Here is a 16935-nt window from a genome sequence, read left to right on the forward strand (position 1 = left end):
AGTCGCTGAACACACAAAATGACAAAGTTACAGAATGTATAGCTGAATCCTCAATGTTTGTCCTACTTTCTAAAATGCCAGAAAGCAGCAAGAAAATCTTTAATAGTAAAAAGTAAGCAGCAAAAAAGAAATACAAAGCTGCCTGGCTCAGCTTTATAAATGACACCCACTAAATGAGAGGGGAAGTACAAAACTACATATTAAAAGCCTGTACACACTGGGTGGTGCCTGTGGCTCAGTGAGTAGGGTGCTAGGCCCATATACTGAGGGTGGCAGGTTGGAACCTGGCCCCAGCCAAACTGCAACAAAAACATAGCTGGGCATTCTGGCGGGTGCCTGTAGTCCCAGCTACTCGGGAGACTGAGGCAAGAGAATTGCCTAAGCCCAAGAGCTGGAGGTTGTAGTGAGCTGCGATGCCATAGCACTCTACCAAGGGCAACAAAGTGAGACTGTATCTCTAAAAAAATAAAAAATAAAAATAAAAGCCTGTACACATCTAAAATATTAATGTTAAGAAATCATTTCCTGACACCGGGAGAACATCGCCCTCCCCAGGACAGCACGTGCCAACTCTACCTTCCATATTTCTGCTTCTTCATGTGATCCCACGCTGCCCGGGTCACTTGGAATGAGCCCCGCAGGTGAACTCTGTGGATTATATCTAAAACAGGAAATTAGTTTAAATATGTATTTTGTCAAAAACTAGATAAGCAAATCTCAGACTGGACACAAGCAACGGTATACTTATTCACTCACAGATGTTCATTTTATATTTAGTGTTCAAAATCACCTATTGTTACACCCCTTTCTGATTATTTTGCTTTTGTTCCAATTATAACTACCAATCAATAGCTCATAACCAGAATCACAAGTTTTCCTCATCATTTAAAAAATTACTGTAATTCCCATACAAATCTAGATACAGTGACAACTTGAATTTATGCCTACTTTACATAAAAATATGCTAATATAAACATCCAAGAATTTTACATATGTAATTGACACTCACTAACATCAGTTCATTCAAGCATAATCAGAAATCATGCAGTTCATGATCAAGAAGTATTTATAAAATACCCACTATATCCCTAATGTTACCAAGATTTTCAAGTGAATTACGGAAAAGGGGAGAGGGGAGGCCTGTTTTCCAAGATTTCAGTCTAATGGATAGATCACTGAGGAAATGTTCAAACAGACAACTCTAGATTTTATTCCTTTCTTAACTGTCAAAGTTTTCAACCATTCTTGCTTATATGTGGTGAACCAAATGTTTCCACGTGTATACAGGAAGAATATCAGAATGAAAAGAAGAACGAGAACAAGTAAAGTATAGTCAAGAGTGGTAGCTCAGGACAGAAGGAAGCAGAGAAGGAACCCTCACAGTCCCTCACAGCTCCAAGCCGCCCTTCCCAGCAAACCTTATGTTTCTCAGCTTCTTTACACCCTTCTTTATCTGCCCAGTTATTACAAGAGAAGAGGAAACTTCTTAGCTTAATTCTGAATCACAAAGGTATTTTGCTTCATCCAAAAGAATGTGTGGCCATATTCCTCAGAGGTACATGTATAAACCACCCCTCAGTTACTTCACCTCAGTTCCCATGCCTGCCACTGTCTTGGCCACCCATGTTTGTTTTAGTTCTGATGACCAATGAAAATAAGGACAAAAAAGAACAAAAGAAAAAATTCATCAATGTGACGTGTTCACTATCTAAACTCAATCTTTCCAACATGGCAAAGAAAAATGGAAACTTTTCCTATTTCTCAGAAAGTTTGAAATTTCACCCAGGTTTTATCCTACCATGTTCTCAGATCTCCTGTCATTTTAAGTGACCCAGACTCTCTTCCATATCCTACTTCTGCTCTTGGAAGAAGAATCTCACAGTTGGATAAGCATGTTAAAGATGTTAGAAAGAGTTAATGCTGGGCAGTGCCTGTGGCTCAGTGAGTAGGGCACTGGCCCCATATACTAAGGGTGGTGGGTTCGAACCTGGCCCCGGCCAAACTGCAACATAAAAATAGACAGGAAAGAATCGCCTAAGCCCAAGAGCTGGAGGTTGCTGTGAACTGTGACGCCACAGCACTCTACCAAGGGTGACAAAGTGAGACTTTGTCTCAAAAAAAAAGAAAGTTAATGCTGCTGGGAAATGCTGACCACCTCTTAAAGAGAAAAAGGAGAAACCAAATCTGAAGAAATAAAATCCTTTTACATAACTTCTGCCAAATTATTTAACATTTTTTAATTTATTAAATGTCAAAAAAATAGGCCATTTCTAACTATTCATCCCTTTCAGTATAGTGCTCATTCATCATCCATGTGAGCAGCAGCAAAAGGAGGCAGAAACTGGTTTTCCTTAAATATATACGTTTACTGAATATTAAAAAGGTAAAATGGATAGTACACTCCACAGAGACATGTATGAAAAACAACTTACCCCAGTCTTCATCGCTTATCCTCGCAAAGGAACGGTCCCTCAGAATTCTAAACAATTGATATATAGATGGTAAGAAAGCAAGGGAGGATAGTATACATTTAAAAAAAATAACTACATGCACATAGTTGCATACAGCCCCCTTGACATATGTAACTCCATCTTATATTTTAAAAGACGTCATGCCAGCAAACTCCAAATGTTTGCAAGATAGTAAAGACACACTCAACCAAACAGGAGTGTAACCTTTTACCTTCAGCCCTCACCAGTTTGACATGGCTATCTCATACCACCTTGTCACTTGAATGATCAACACCCAGCATCTGCCAGGAAAGGTTCTACTCAAATGAAAGACTTTTCCCTGTCCAAATCAAGAACTCAGGAGGGGAGTGGGGGGTCACGTTATATCCCACACCTCTTGGGGACAGGACATAATTATAAAAGGGACTTTGCCTAACAAATGGAATCAGTATAACCCAATTCTCAGTATCCTCAACAAATCCTAAACAAAAAAAAAAAAAGAAAGAAAAAAAAAAAAGAATTCCGTCTTTGAAGACATTCACGACCATCCAGATTAGCCCAGAACACTTTCCTGGTCCACGTCACTCTCCTTAGACTGGTTCACTAATCCTGTTTCCTATCCCCCTTTCTCACAATGTTAAATGTTACTCTAATTGAGAGAAACATTTTAATCTGTAACATTTGTATATTGATTAAGTATACTACCGTGTAGGGTTGAGCCTGTGTGCCTACAACTCTGACTGCCGAGTAATTGGGTAAAACAAAAAAAATTGCCTCTTTGGGAACATCATATAGCTCATGGCTTTTATAATTAAATATGCCTGAATAAAAATCTGACCTTATAAAAAGTCATGAACATACACAGACCTGGTCATATCTGACTGCACTGATCACGACACTACTAAAAATGAAAAAATACTCACCCAGCATTGTTGACCACAATATCTATAATATAAAAAAATCCAGTCACAAATATAAAAGCAAGCATATTAATTTGCATTTGCTTACAATTCACATTTCTTTCAAAAATAGTTTTTTTCCACGTAAAAGTAAATAGGAATGCTATCAAAACAGAAGTTTACAGTTACAGCAAAAAAGATTCACCAAAGACAAATATCATAATATATCAGTACCTTCCTCTCAAACATATATATCTAAATTTTCTCATGTCTGTTTTCTACTAAAATTCTACCAGCTTACTTACAGAATTAGCTGTTGTATAACTCGTAGGTTCTGAGGATTCAGTCACCCTTTTCTAACTTCAAAATTCACTTAGGGAGTTAAAAGTTTAAAAGATTCTGAACCAGGCATGGTGTTTCAGAATCCCAGCATTCTGGGAGGCCGCCAAGGCTGGTGGATTGCCTTAGCTCATAGGTTCGAGACCAGCTTAAGACAGAGCAAGACTCTGCCTTTAAACATAGCCATGCATGTGGTGGGCACCTATAGTCCCAGCTGCTCAGACAGCTGAGGCAAGAGAATCGCTTGAGCCCAAGAGTTTGAGGTTGCTGTGAGCTGTGACATCACAGCACTCTACCAAGGGCAACAACAAAGTGAGACTCTCAGTTTAAAAAAAAAAAAGTTTAAGAGAGTCTTCCTTACCACCCAAGAGTAAAAAACCCCAAAAGCAAACCATTAGACTGAGAAACTCATGCTCTACCTTGATTCATAATTATATTCTTACTATGCAAAGAAAATAATTATTTTTTAAGGTCCAAGTACCATCTTGTGGCTATTTTCAGCCTATACTTCAAAACTCTGTTAAATGATATATAAACATGGTTCTTACAAGTTCTGTCAACATAATTAGAAAAATAAATGCACTAGGTCAAATACAAAAGGGAAGAGCACCTTCAATATACAATAAATAATGTTTTTCGGACTATAAACATGTTAAGCATATCTGCTGTGATGTTTCTCTCTAGTAATTCAATAATCTTTTATTAAGTGTGTGTGACTAAACTGGGAAGATTACCCAGAGAAATATAGATTTAACAATATATTTGAAATTGTTTTTTTAAATATAAAAGATTTTTACTATATATACTTCATCATAATTAATTTGCAAAAAAAGTATCATTTTCATCCAAATCATTATAATTATCTGAAAGAATCTACTGGATCCTTTATTGCAAAAATACTGATGGCCGGGCATGGTGGCTCACGCCTGTAACTAGCACTTTGGGAGGCTGAGTCGGGTGGATTACTTGAGCTCAGGAGTTGGAGAACAGCCTAAGCAAAACCAAGACCCCCATTTCTACTAAAATAGAAAAAAACTGAAGCAAGAGGATCACCTATACCCAAGAGCTGGAGGTTACTGTGAGCTATGATGCCAGAGCACTCAACCCAGGGAAATAGCTTGAGACTCTGTATCAAAAAAAATAAAAATAAAAACTGATTTATGTTTTATTTTATAAACATATTTGAGATTTATTTAAATTATGATAAAAGGGGCACTGAACAAATAATTACAAGTTTTTTGAAACATTTAAGGTACAGAAAACAATCAAAAACTCAACACATATATCCATAAAGTTGTCACCTCAAGCTATTTATGAAATAAAGATAAATAATTAATTTATAATACAAATCTAAAAACCTGTTTGTGAAGAAAGATTTGCCTAATAAAGTTTACAACATTTTATAAGAAAGGCAGAGGACGCTCTCCATAGGCCATTAACACTAAGAAACATCACCTATTCTTCCAAAAGCATCCAGAGCTGTCTTCACAATCTTCTCTCCTGCTTCCACTGAATCTGGTGGAAAGAAAAATTAGTAAACAATTTCAGAAATCTCTCTCACAAATGACTTCTAAATTCTGTGGTTCAGGGGCCGGTGCAGTGGCTCACATCTGTAATCCCAGCAATCTGGGAGACCGAGGTAGGGGGATTGCCTGCACTCAGGAGTTGGAGACCAGTCTAAGCAAGAGCAAGACCTTGTCTCTAAAAAGAAATAGCCAGATGTTGTGGCAGGCACTGGTAATCCCAGCTACTCAGGAAGCTGAGGCAAGAAAATCACTTGAGCCCAAGAGTTTGAGGTTGCTGTGAGCTGTGATGCCACAGCACTCTACCGAGGGCGACAAAGTGAGACACTGTAACAACAAAAAAAAATTCTATGGATCAGAGCATAGGACAGATACACTATTCACCCAACAGAACTCATTTTCACAAAAAATACATGTATATTACAGGTATATAACAAATCAAAATACAGATGGTCTGATATCACAAAAAGAATTTAACCCTTAGACAATTCTTTAAGCTACAATAAACAGGGAGGTGATGAGCAGATGACTAAGAACTGTTTGGCAAACTCTGTCTAAAACAGCCGGGTCCAGAACAACTTTGCGTAAAGAGAGAAATGTCCAATATGGTGCCCACTAACCATAGGTAGCTATTAAATGCTCAAAATGTGGCTAGTATGACGAATTGAATATTTCACTTTACTTAATTTACATTTAATTTTAAAAAGCTACATAGGCACTTCCCCTTACAGATAAAAATGAGAATTTAGGAGAAAGCAAAGTGCACGCTTAATTTGAAAAAGCATGTTCAGTGCTATATAACTACATGTGGAAAACAAATCTGCTGTTTCTGCAATACTAACTGCAGTAAGAAAAGCTCAGCCAGCATGGAGCTCATGCCTACAATCCTACCACTCTAGGCAGGCCTACACGGGAGGATCCTTTACTCTTGGGAGGCCTACACAGGAGGATCCTTTGAGCTCAGGAGTTCAAGATCAGCATGAGTAAAAGCAAGACCCGGTCTCTAAAAAAATAAAAAATTAGCCGGGCATTGTGGCTGGCACCTATAGTCCCAGCTACACAGGAGGCAGAGGCAGGAGGATCACTTAAGCCCAGGAGTTTGAGGTTGCTGTGAGCGAGACTGACCTCACAGCACTCTAGCCTGGGGCAACAGAGTGAGACTCTGTCTCCAAGAAAACAATGAATCAATGAATGAATGGAAATTTTTTTAAAAAGAAAAGCTCAACAAAATCTTATGGTTTGTAATTTTCTCCTAATCAGCTTGAGGAAGGCCTCACATCCCCACAGTTCTGTGTCCAATGGTCTGCTGTCAACTCAGCATCATTACTGCTGCTTTTATATTCTCTTCAATTACAGGGGGAGCCAGGAAATACAGTCAGTCCCTTCTCTGGGACAAACAGTCCTCAGTTAGATCTGGCAAGGAGAGATTATCACTTAGGGTAGCGGTTCTCAACCTGTGGGCTGCAGCATTAGGAAGGTTGAGAACCACTGACTTAAAGGGTAGAAAGGAGAAGGCCACAGATGCAGGCAATCTTGTGAGCAGACTACAGATGTGATTAGCAGCCCATCCAGGTAAACTCTTGAGAACCACCTGCTGCAGGTGGAGACGGTTCCATGACCTTCCTTGCCCAGGCCTTCCATTGGTTGTGTGAGCTTCTGATTCCCTACATTAAAACCTTTCACACTGGGCGGCACCTGTGGCTCAGTGAGCAGGGCGCCGGCCCCATATACTGAGGGTGGTGGGTTCAAACCCGGCCCCAGACAAACTGCAACAAAAAAATAGCTGGGCATTGCAGCAGGCACCTGTAGTCCCAGCTACTCAGGAGGCTGAGACAAGAGAATCGCCTAAGCCCAAGAGCTGGAGCCTGCTGTGAGGTGTGACGCGCCATACACGCTACTGAGGGTGACAAAGTGAGACTCTGTCTCTTAAAAAAAAAAAAAAAAAAAAAAACCTTTCACACTTGGAAATCTTGGAAAACCGGGCAGGGTTTCTGTTTTCCTTACTGAAACCTGATTGATACAAGTTGCATATCAGAATTAAGGAAAGGAGTCTGGAATTTTTACCTTTATAATATAGGTTTTTAAAACCCCAAAGTTAAAAAAGTTGAAAACATTTCTGCTAGATCTCCAACATGGGGAAAACCTACTAAAATATCTAACTAGCTCTCTCTCTTGTTCTCATCTCTTTCCCCCACTCTTTCCTTTCTCTAATATTAAATAAACTTAGATTTTTATACCATAATAAATATCTAATTTATTCCCTCGAACACTCAAACCATGTCCTATTTCTTTACCCCTAAAACTTCAAAATGAAGTCAAACTAATTTTATCCCTGGCCCAGAAAAAGAATCTAACCTGAAGTTAGCACTAGTTTTTTTAAAATAAATCCATTCAACAAGGATTCTTACAAAATACTATTAGGATCAATACATCAAATGTAAGGTTATATTTATTGCTTTATTTAATGCCTAATTTCCATTCTTTTTTTTTTCTTTTGCCATTTTTGGCCGAGGCTGGGTTTGAACTCGCCACCTCCGGCATATGTTACCAAGATACAAAAGTTATACATAGTAGGTACTACCTGTGCAGAATAGAATATGGAGGCTGGGTACAGAAAGGGGGCATTTTAGTTCTTATACTATCTTAAAAACAATTTTAGCTAGGCCTGGTGGCTCACACCTGTAATCCTAGCACTTTGGGAAGCTGAGGTAGGAGGTTCACTTGAGCCCAGGACTTTGAGACCAGCCTGAAGTAAGACTCCGTCTCTATAGAAAATGAGAAAAAGTAGCTAGACATGATATGTGCCTGTAATCCCAACTACTCAGGAAACTGAGGTAGGGGGATTATTTGAGCCCATGAGTTTGAGGCTGCCATGAGCTCAGTGATACCACTGAGCTCCAGCCTGGGTTATAATGGAAAAAAAAACAATTAAAGAAGAATTCAATATAACTCTGTAGAAATATGTAAGACCATTTAATTAAAACAGGTCTTATAAAAACATATTCCTTATCTATAATAATTTGCTAATTTTCATGTTCTGATAAATAAAAATTTTTAATACAAGAACAAAGGTTAGGAATCACCTTTGTAGAAATAAACTACATCAAAAGTTTAGGTGAGGTGCAGTGGCTCACACCTATAATCCTAGCACCTTGGGAGGCCAAGGTGGGAAGATTGCTTGAGGCCAAGAGTTCAAGACCAGCTTAAGCAAAAGCAAAGCCCTCAGTTTACAAAACAAGAGAAAAAAACCAGCCAGGCGTGGTGGCACATGCCTGTACTCCCAACTACTCAGGAGGCTGAGACAGGATTACCTGAGCCCAGGAGTGGAGATTGCAGTGACACCACTGCATGCTAGCCTAGGAAACAGATCAACACCCTATCTAAAAAAAAGGGCAGTGCCTGTGACTCAAAGGAATGGGGCGCTGGCCCCAAATGCCGGAGGTGGTGGGTTCAAACCCAGCCCAGGCCAAAAACTGCAAAAGAAAAAAAGAAAAAGAAATTTTAAAACTATCACATATTAAATAAAATCAGTAGTCAAAGAGTACTAGCAGACTTAGATAAAATTTAATTTCATGATTACACTGGGATCCTGCATTATGTGCTCAAATATTATTAATGTAACTGACAGTATCAATTGAAATAAAATAAAATAGTAGAGTTCTACCATACCATAGTTGGCCACTGCTTTTCCACCTTTCTTTCTTATTTCTTCAACAACCTTATCAGCAGCAAAGGTGCCTTTACCAACTCCCTTGAAGTCCCCTCCTAAATCATTCACTGCAATGAAAAAACAAGCAAACAATAATTCATTTCTAGACCTTCAAATTAAAGTTGAAAATGAAACTATAATTACTAGTGTATTTCTTCAGTCAGCTCAATTCCTAACCCCCACCCCCATGTGACTAAACACACCCTATGTATTTTCAAACACAACTCTTTGGTTTTGAGTTATAGACATAAACAGCAAAAACACTTAAACATGAGTTTGTGTCATAAAACTTTTTAACTTTGCCATATTTTTCCTCTCTTGGAAAAAAAGAAAAAGAGCGTGATTCAACCTAATATTTAGTGAAAAACTAAGAAAAAATGTGAAAATCTTAAATGTATTTAATCTTAAATACATAGGAAACCAGTTTGGAAGTTCCTCAAAAAATTAAAAACAAAACTACTATATGATCCAACAATCTTACTTCTGGATCTTTATCCAAAAAGCTGAAATCAGAAGAAAAAAGAACTAAAAGTCTCTCAAATATCAAAGAGCTATTAGTCCAAAATTCATTGTAGCATTATTCAAGAAGGAGGGGAGTTGGAGGTTGCTGTGAGCTGTGACACCACAGCACTCTACATAGGGCAATAAAGTAAGACTCTGATCTTAAAATATTAAACACAAAAGCACATTTGTAAATTTTCAGAAAACATACTGTGTCACGGTCTATGAATGATGTAAAAACCATTTATTAAAAGAGGTCAAAAATTATATGCAAAACTAACGTGTGTCTAGCCATTAATTTACACCATGACTCCATCTTTATATGTTTAGAAACGGACCATACTTACCACTATCCAATTACATAATACAAACATGGATTGAACATTTACTGTTTGCAAGAAAATCTACAGAAGGACACACAAATGTATTAGAATGGTGCTTACCCTCAAAAACTTTATAATTTACTGAAAGTTATCTATATGATGATCACAGTGACACACAGATATTGGGATAAAACATATACATGTATCAAAGGCCAACATAACTAAGTAATATGGACAAATAGCAAAGTTGATGTATACAGTAATATAAGGTAAAATTTATAAAGTAACATGCAAAACTAATGAAAAACTGTTATAGATCAATGCTAGGTAACATGGAAAAACAATTTAAGAAAAAAACTTAAGACAAAGAATTTGTGTCATGAAATGATCTTTTCTATAGGGATATTGCATATACACCAAGGATTACAATTAAAAAATTTCTAATTAATCAATGATACTGTAGTACATGCTAAACTTTAATATTAAAAGTCAATTAATAAATAATTTTTTTAAAACAAGATTTCTTTTCTAAAGAATGGCTCTTTTAGGCCAGGCACGGTGGCTCATACCAGTAATCTAGCATTCTGGGAGGCCAAGGCAGGTGGACTGCCTGAGCTCACAGGTTGGAGACCAGCCTGAGCCACAACGAGACCTTGTCTCTAAAAATAGCCGGGCATTGTGGCAGGTCCCTATAGTCCAGCTACACGGGAGGCTGAGGCAAGAGGATCACTTGAGCCCAAAAGTTTGAGGTTGCTGTGAGCAATAACACCACAGGACTCTACTGAGGGTGACAAAATGAAACTCTGTTTCAAAAAAAAAAAAAAAAATAGCTTTTTTTAAAATTGAGGTGTTGGAAGGGAGATCTGATAGTTAAATAGGTAATGGGATGACACAGAGAAAAAAACAAAGTCTAGCCTCACTTAAAATCAGCTAGGGCAAATATGTTTTCACTTAACTTTTTTTTTTTTGAGACAAAGTCTCACTATGTCCCCCAGGGTAGAGTGCCATGGCATCACAGCTCATAGCAACCTCAAACTCTTGGGCTTAAGCAATTCTCGTGTCTCAGCCTCCCAAGTAGTTGTGACCACAGGCGCCCACCACAATGCCTGACCATTTTTTGGTTGGAGTTGTCATTGTTGTTTGGCAAGCCCAGGCTGGATTCCAACCCGTCAGCCCTGGTGTATGTGGCTGGCGCCCTAGCTAGTGAGCTACAGGCACCCAGACTGTTTTCACTTAACTTTTTAAGAGGAAATTAGTTTTCAAAATATAAACTGAAACATAATTTTTCTGATAAAATATTATCATTCCTACTGCAAATAAAAATTGTTTCAAAGACACAAAATAATGGAAAGAGGCTTATAATGTCCACAAGATGACAAAAGTGATAAGACCTGAATTTCTTTCATTCATTTTCATGCAATTATTTAAATGACCAGAAATAAGCAGTTTAAAAGTATCAAGATTTTAAGATCTTTTTAAGTACAAAGAAGTTGAAAAGTAAACTGGAAAACATACTACTTATGTAAAGACTTATTTGATGAAACACTACCCCCAAGTGGAAGCTACATAAAGTGCAACCAAACAGGTAAGCCTAGGAAGCTGGATAACTGATGTGCAGTTCAACAGTATCAGAACAGATTGATCTACAATTCTCCACACTAGAGAGCACTAAATTAACACTGACCCATTCAGTCATCTCACTCTCACCAGAGCTAAATCCCTGGGGTTAAAATCTTAAACAGAAAAGCACTGGACAGATATCACCAAGATGGCTGAACACTCAGCTCCTGGACAAAGAAGGACCAGAACAGCAAATAACTACGCTTTGAGTAGAGTCTAAGGGAGAATACGGAAATTCAGCAAAGAAGGAACAAAAGCCTCCGAGGCACAGAAACGATGGCTGACAAGTTAAGAGAGGGAAGCAGAGCACCCAGCTGGAATCAGCTCAAAGCTGAGGAGGGGCTCCCATAATGGGGAGAAGGTAAGAGGAACACCCCCAACAGTCCCATTACCATCACAAATGCCTGCAATCCTAACTACACAAGAGCCCCACAATGATCACAGGCCCTGAGTACGGGTAGCTGCCTGTAGTTCACACAGCTGAAGTACTGAACAGAAGGAGCACACTGAGTCCTTTCCAGGCCCCAGGGCCCAACCTGCAGCAGCTCCACACTATTTGAGAAAGCAGCCACTGATGGAGCACATCCTGCCCTGGCCAACAGCCCCTGCATCTCCTCATCCCTGGGGCCCCACCTCATCTCATCAAGACTACACAGAAAGGGTGTGCCACCAAGACTCCAGCTAGTCCCAGCAGCGGAACCATGACCCCAGGACCTGAGCCCACTCAGTTCCCTACACTCCAAAAAAGAAACAGCCAAGCACAGCAGGGAGGCCCACCCCCCACCCCCCCATCTGAAAGAGCTGACACCTGCACTGCTCAGGGACCAAAGATCAGCCCTCCTGGCACCTACCACCAGAGGCTCTGAGGTTCACTCCAGAGCAACCATGTGCTACACATGCCCCACAGGGACCAAGACACATGATACCACCAGCAACCCCCTCCCACATACCATGCACATAGCCCTGGACCAGCCCAGTGACCCCATAACCTCTAGTGAGGAGCTACTGCACATGACACCCACCCACCAGGGTCTGAGGACTAACCCACTCAATGATCCCTATCCCCAGTAAAACTCTGCCACTCTATACTAACATTGAGGCCACTGAGGCACAGAAAGACACTATAGATGTTAATCACAGTCAAAGAAATCACATGGGAATTATACTTCTGTGCCCAGCCAGAACCTAAGCCAAAAATATACAACCCAACCAACATTACAGGCCACATATACAAGAACAAGTCTTTCCTTATGTAAGTTACAGCATGGCTTGGCACCTGTAACTCACCAGCTAGGGTGCCAGCCACATATACTGGAGCTGGTGGGTTCAAATCCAGCCCGGGCCTGCCAAACAATGACAACTCCAACCAAAAAATAGCCGGGCACTGTGGCAGGCGCCTGTCATCCCAGCTACTTGGGAGGCTGAGGCAAGAGAATCACTTAAGCCCAAGAGTTTGTGGTTGCTGTGAGCTATAATGCCATGGCACTCTACCAAGGGTGACAAAGTGAGACTCTGTTTCAAAAAAAAAAGTAGAAAGATTTCAAATAACCTAATAATGCATCTTAAGGAACTAGAAAAACAAGAACAAACAAAATCCAAAACATGTAGAAGTAAAGAAATAATAAAGATTATAGCAGATATAAACAAAATTGAAACTTTAAAAAAAGTACAAAACAAAATGATGGTGTTCTGAAGAGATAAAACTGATACTCCATTAGCTAGACTTAGAAAAAGGGAAAAGATAAAACTAAATAAAATTAGAAATGAAAAAGGAGATATTACAACTGATTCCAAAATATAAAGGCTCATTTAAAACTATTTTGAACACCTGCACACCAACAAATTAGAAAACCTACAGGAAATGGCACATAACCTACCAAGATTAAACCAAGAAGAAACAAAAAACTTTACAGATCAATAATAAGAAACATAATTGAATCAGTAACATAAAGTCTCCCAACAAAGAAAAGCCCAGAACCAGGTAAGTTCACTGCCGAATTCTACCCGACTTTTTAAGAAAGATAAACACCAATTCTTCTCAAGCTGCTCTAAAAATCTGAAGGGGAGAGAATTTTCCAAACTTATTCTATTGGGCCAGTATAACCTTAACAGTAAAATCAGCCTAAGACACAATAAAAAAAAAAAAAAAATTGCAGGCCAATGTCTCTGATGAACTTAGGCACAAAACACTAGCAAACAAAGTCCAACTGCACATCAAGCCTGTATAACACAATCAAGTGAAATTCACCCAGGGATACACAGAAGGTTCAACACATCCAATTTTATAAATATAATACATCAAATCCACAAAATGAACGGGAAAAACCATAGGATCATCTCAATAAACACAGAAAAAGCATTTGCTATAATTCAACATTTCTTCATAATAAAAACCCAATGAAAAGTTCCTAACTCTGAAGGGTTTTGTCAAGACACCAAGTCTGTCCCTTATTTCTATCATTTTAAATAAAATCAGTGATTAGTCTGTTAAAGACTACAGAAGTTTTTTCCTAAACACTCATTCCCAATGTTTTATTAAATACTTGCTATACTGAGAATATGAGGTTCCAGAGAATTCTAAAACACACTTAGAGGCAATAAAAAGAATTCTATAAGTAGGTAAATAAAAACCTAAGTACAAATTACAAAGTTAACAGGCACAGCCAGTCTGAAAACAGGACCACGTTTGTGAGAATGCTCATTTCCCTACATCCTCACAACACTGGCTATTATCATTCTTTCCAATTTGACAATTAAACAATTATAAATGGTAGTTGGTTATTTCAGTTCCCATTTCTTTGAACGCTAGTAAAGTTGCGTTTATTTCCATGGGCTTATTGGCCCATTTAAAATCTTACTGTTTACCCTGTTTAGTTCATATTTTATTTGGGATATCTGTATTTCTTATAGATTTGTAAGTGTCCTTTATTTATAAAAAGATTTTAATTCTTTGTTATATGTGATATAAAATTATAAATTCCTCTTCTGAAATGTTGACAGAGAAATAAAGGTTACATTGTTTTTCAGCGTTTTGTTACACAGATGAGATTGAGACATCTGGGTTTGTCTTTAATAATCCTATTTGCTGCATAGGACTTTATCCTAGGTTTCCTGTTCTTTCTCTCTGTCCTTTACCCCAGCCTTATCTGACTATTGACTCCAAAGACTGAAGCAAGAAATAAGCTTTCAGTCTCCTGATTTTACTTTGTACTAAAAAATGCAAATCAAACCAAGCCTCATCTTGCTCTAAGGGCCCTCCCTTTTGACACTTCCTTCTGAGTGAGACTTCTCCCGTACCTTCTCTATCTTCTTCCATCTGTGAACAGAACGTGCTAACAGGTCATCAACTTCATTAGGAGCCTTCAAATATTCACTGTGCTCCACTCCGTATCAAGCACTGTGCTGGGTGATTTCAGCTCAGCAGGCAGACAGTTTTGCAACGAGGAGTTGCCGATTCTTTTGGAGAATTGTCTGTCTCAGTTTCTTTTCTATCCTATCATTTCATTCCTAAATTCCTACAGTCACTGCCCAGGCGGTCTTTTGCCTCCCTTCTTAACCTCTCCAGGCTATCAGCAGACTGCTGCTGGGTAATGTTCCTGAAATGGCCTTTATGCTATATCAGCCAGTGCTAAATCCCCCTACAGGGTATTTCCCTGTTATTCACCACCTATCTCTGAAGGACTTCATAGTGTGACCTCACTTCTATGCTTCAAATTACCGCCAACAATTCTTCTCTTGCTGTAGATTAGTGTGAAAAAGTTGGACAGCAATTTCTAACTTCCCGCTCACCCACTAAGAGTAATAATGTTATAATGCTTTACACCTGAAGTGTCTATAACAACACACATATTCATGTTCACATATATTGAATCCAAGGATCTGTCACCACTAAGTCATATCTACTGTCAATGACATATCTATAAACTATTTTTTCTATAAACTATTTTTATTACCAAAATAAAATGGTGCTTTGTATACAGGATGAGAAGGGCAATAGTATGTTTCTTTATTGGAGGGACTGGCTACCTTTTAAATATACTTTTAAAGAAACTCAAATCACGAAGACTCAGAAAGTCCTCTTTCACCCTTGCCAGAGGCAGTAACCTCTGATTGGTCTCTGATTACACTTCTTTTTTCTTTTAGTAGACAATTATGAAGTATTGCACAAGAAGAATTAATAGTATAATAGATTCCAGCAAGGTGTGGCTCACACCTGCAATCCTAACACTTTCGGACGCCAAAGCAGAAGGCTTGCTTAAAGCCAGTTCAAGATCTGCCTGAGCAACATAGCAAGAACCCAAAATAGAAAAATTAGCCAGACATGGTGGCACATTCCTGCAGTCCTAGCTACTTGGGAAGACTAGGACAGGAGGGGCACTTGAGCCCAAGAGTTTGAAAGTGCAGTGAGCTATGACAATGACACAGGACAGGTGGTGCCCCAGCCAGTTCAGCTGAGCGGGGCTGGAGGACCCGCCGCCTACACCTTGTCGGTGTTGGTGCAGTGGCAGCCGGCAGAGGAACCAGCGGGCTGGAACGTAGGCAAGGGAGGGAGCCTCCCTCCCCGACCGGAGGCTCCAGTAGCCAAAGGGACCAGACAATTGCTGAGGAGACACCAGCACCCTGGTGTCTCCTTCCCCTTTACACTTAGGACTGAATACAGAACCCCCATTTCCTATGCCTAGGTCAATTTCATGTAAGTTTCCTAGGCCTCAGTTCTGTGAATGGACTGTGTCCATTCATTAGTACATTCATTCACCTTGCCCCAGTAGAAGGGACTGTGTCCATTCATTAGTACATTCATTCACCTTGCCCCAGCGGAAGGAACTATGTCCATTCATTAGTACATTCATTCACTTTGCCCCAGTGGAAGGAACTATGTCCATTCGTTAGTACATTCATTCACTTTGCCCCACAGGAAGCGACTGTTGTGTCCATTCATTCCTGGACTCATATAGAAGGAACTCATGCACCTATATATACTGCTAAATGGAGAGAGACAGAGGAGAGAAAAACAGAGGGAGCTTTTCTCTCCCAACTAAGGTTTTCTCTCTCTACCAGAAACTTCAGTGTTTTTGTATTCTTTTCTGTAAATAAATTCTGTCTTGCCACTGATCTGTGGTCCGCGGATTTATTCTTCAAATTACCGAGACCAAGAACCTGAAAGTCCAGTATCAGATTTGGTGAGCTAGCCAGGAGACAAGATGAAAGTCCAGTATCACTAGCTACTTGGGAAGACTGAGGAGCACTTGAGCCCACGAGTTTGAAGTGCAGTGAGCTATGATGACACCACTGAACCCTAGCCCAGGAGAAAAAGCTAGATCCTTCTTCAAAAAAAAGAAAGAAAGAAAAGTGTAATAAACTCCAATGTGCTGATCTTCCTTCTCCACCTTCCCTTTTCCTCCCCTACAATCTAGTCTCCAAACAGCAATGAGAATGAGCCATTTCACACTTAAATCAGGTCATGTTGCTCTTTAGTCACGTCCCTCAGTGGCTCCCATCTCAATCAGGGCGAAGCCACTCCTCACTCTGAGCTAAATGGTCCTATGTGATCTGGCCTCCTGGACCTCTCTG

The 16935-nt window shown here is 39.4% G+C and overlaps 1 protein-coding gene across 2 annotated transcripts in view; it reads right to left on the reverse strand.

The window, feature by feature from the left end:
- HSD17B4 (hydroxysteroid 17-beta dehydrogenase 4) overlaps window positions 1-16935 on the reverse strand; it is a 69892-nt gene that overhangs the window by 47444 nt on the left and 5513 nt on the right. Inside the window, exons 1-6 of one of the 2 annotated variants that reach the window (XM_012804624.2) lie at window positions 10103-10120; window positions 8881-8988; window positions 5144-5203; window positions 3374-3395; window positions 2433-2479; window positions 577-661 (exon numbers count right to left, since the gene is read on the reverse strand). In XM_012804624.2, coding sequence (XP_012660078.1) covers window positions 577-661; window positions 2433-2479; window positions 3374-3395; window positions 5144-5203; window positions 8881-8988; window position 10103 — 323 coding nt within the window. In that variant the 5' untranslated portion in view covers window positions 10104-10120. Of the gene's footprint in view, window positions 1-576; window positions 662-2432; window positions 2480-3373; window positions 3396-5143; window positions 5204-8880; window positions 8989-10102; window positions 10121-16935 lie in introns of those variants that run through there. The other variant, XM_003788894.3, reaches the window with a different exon arrangement.

This window comes from Otolemur garnettii, unplaced genomic scaffold (assembly GCF_000181295.1).
Source record: "Otolemur garnettii isolate 467f Iridium unplaced genomic scaffold, OtoGar3 scaffold00030, whole genome shotgun sequence".
In the NCBI taxonomy this organism is placed as follows: domain Eukaryota; kingdom Metazoa; phylum Chordata; class Mammalia; order Primates; family Galagidae; genus Otolemur; species Otolemur garnettii.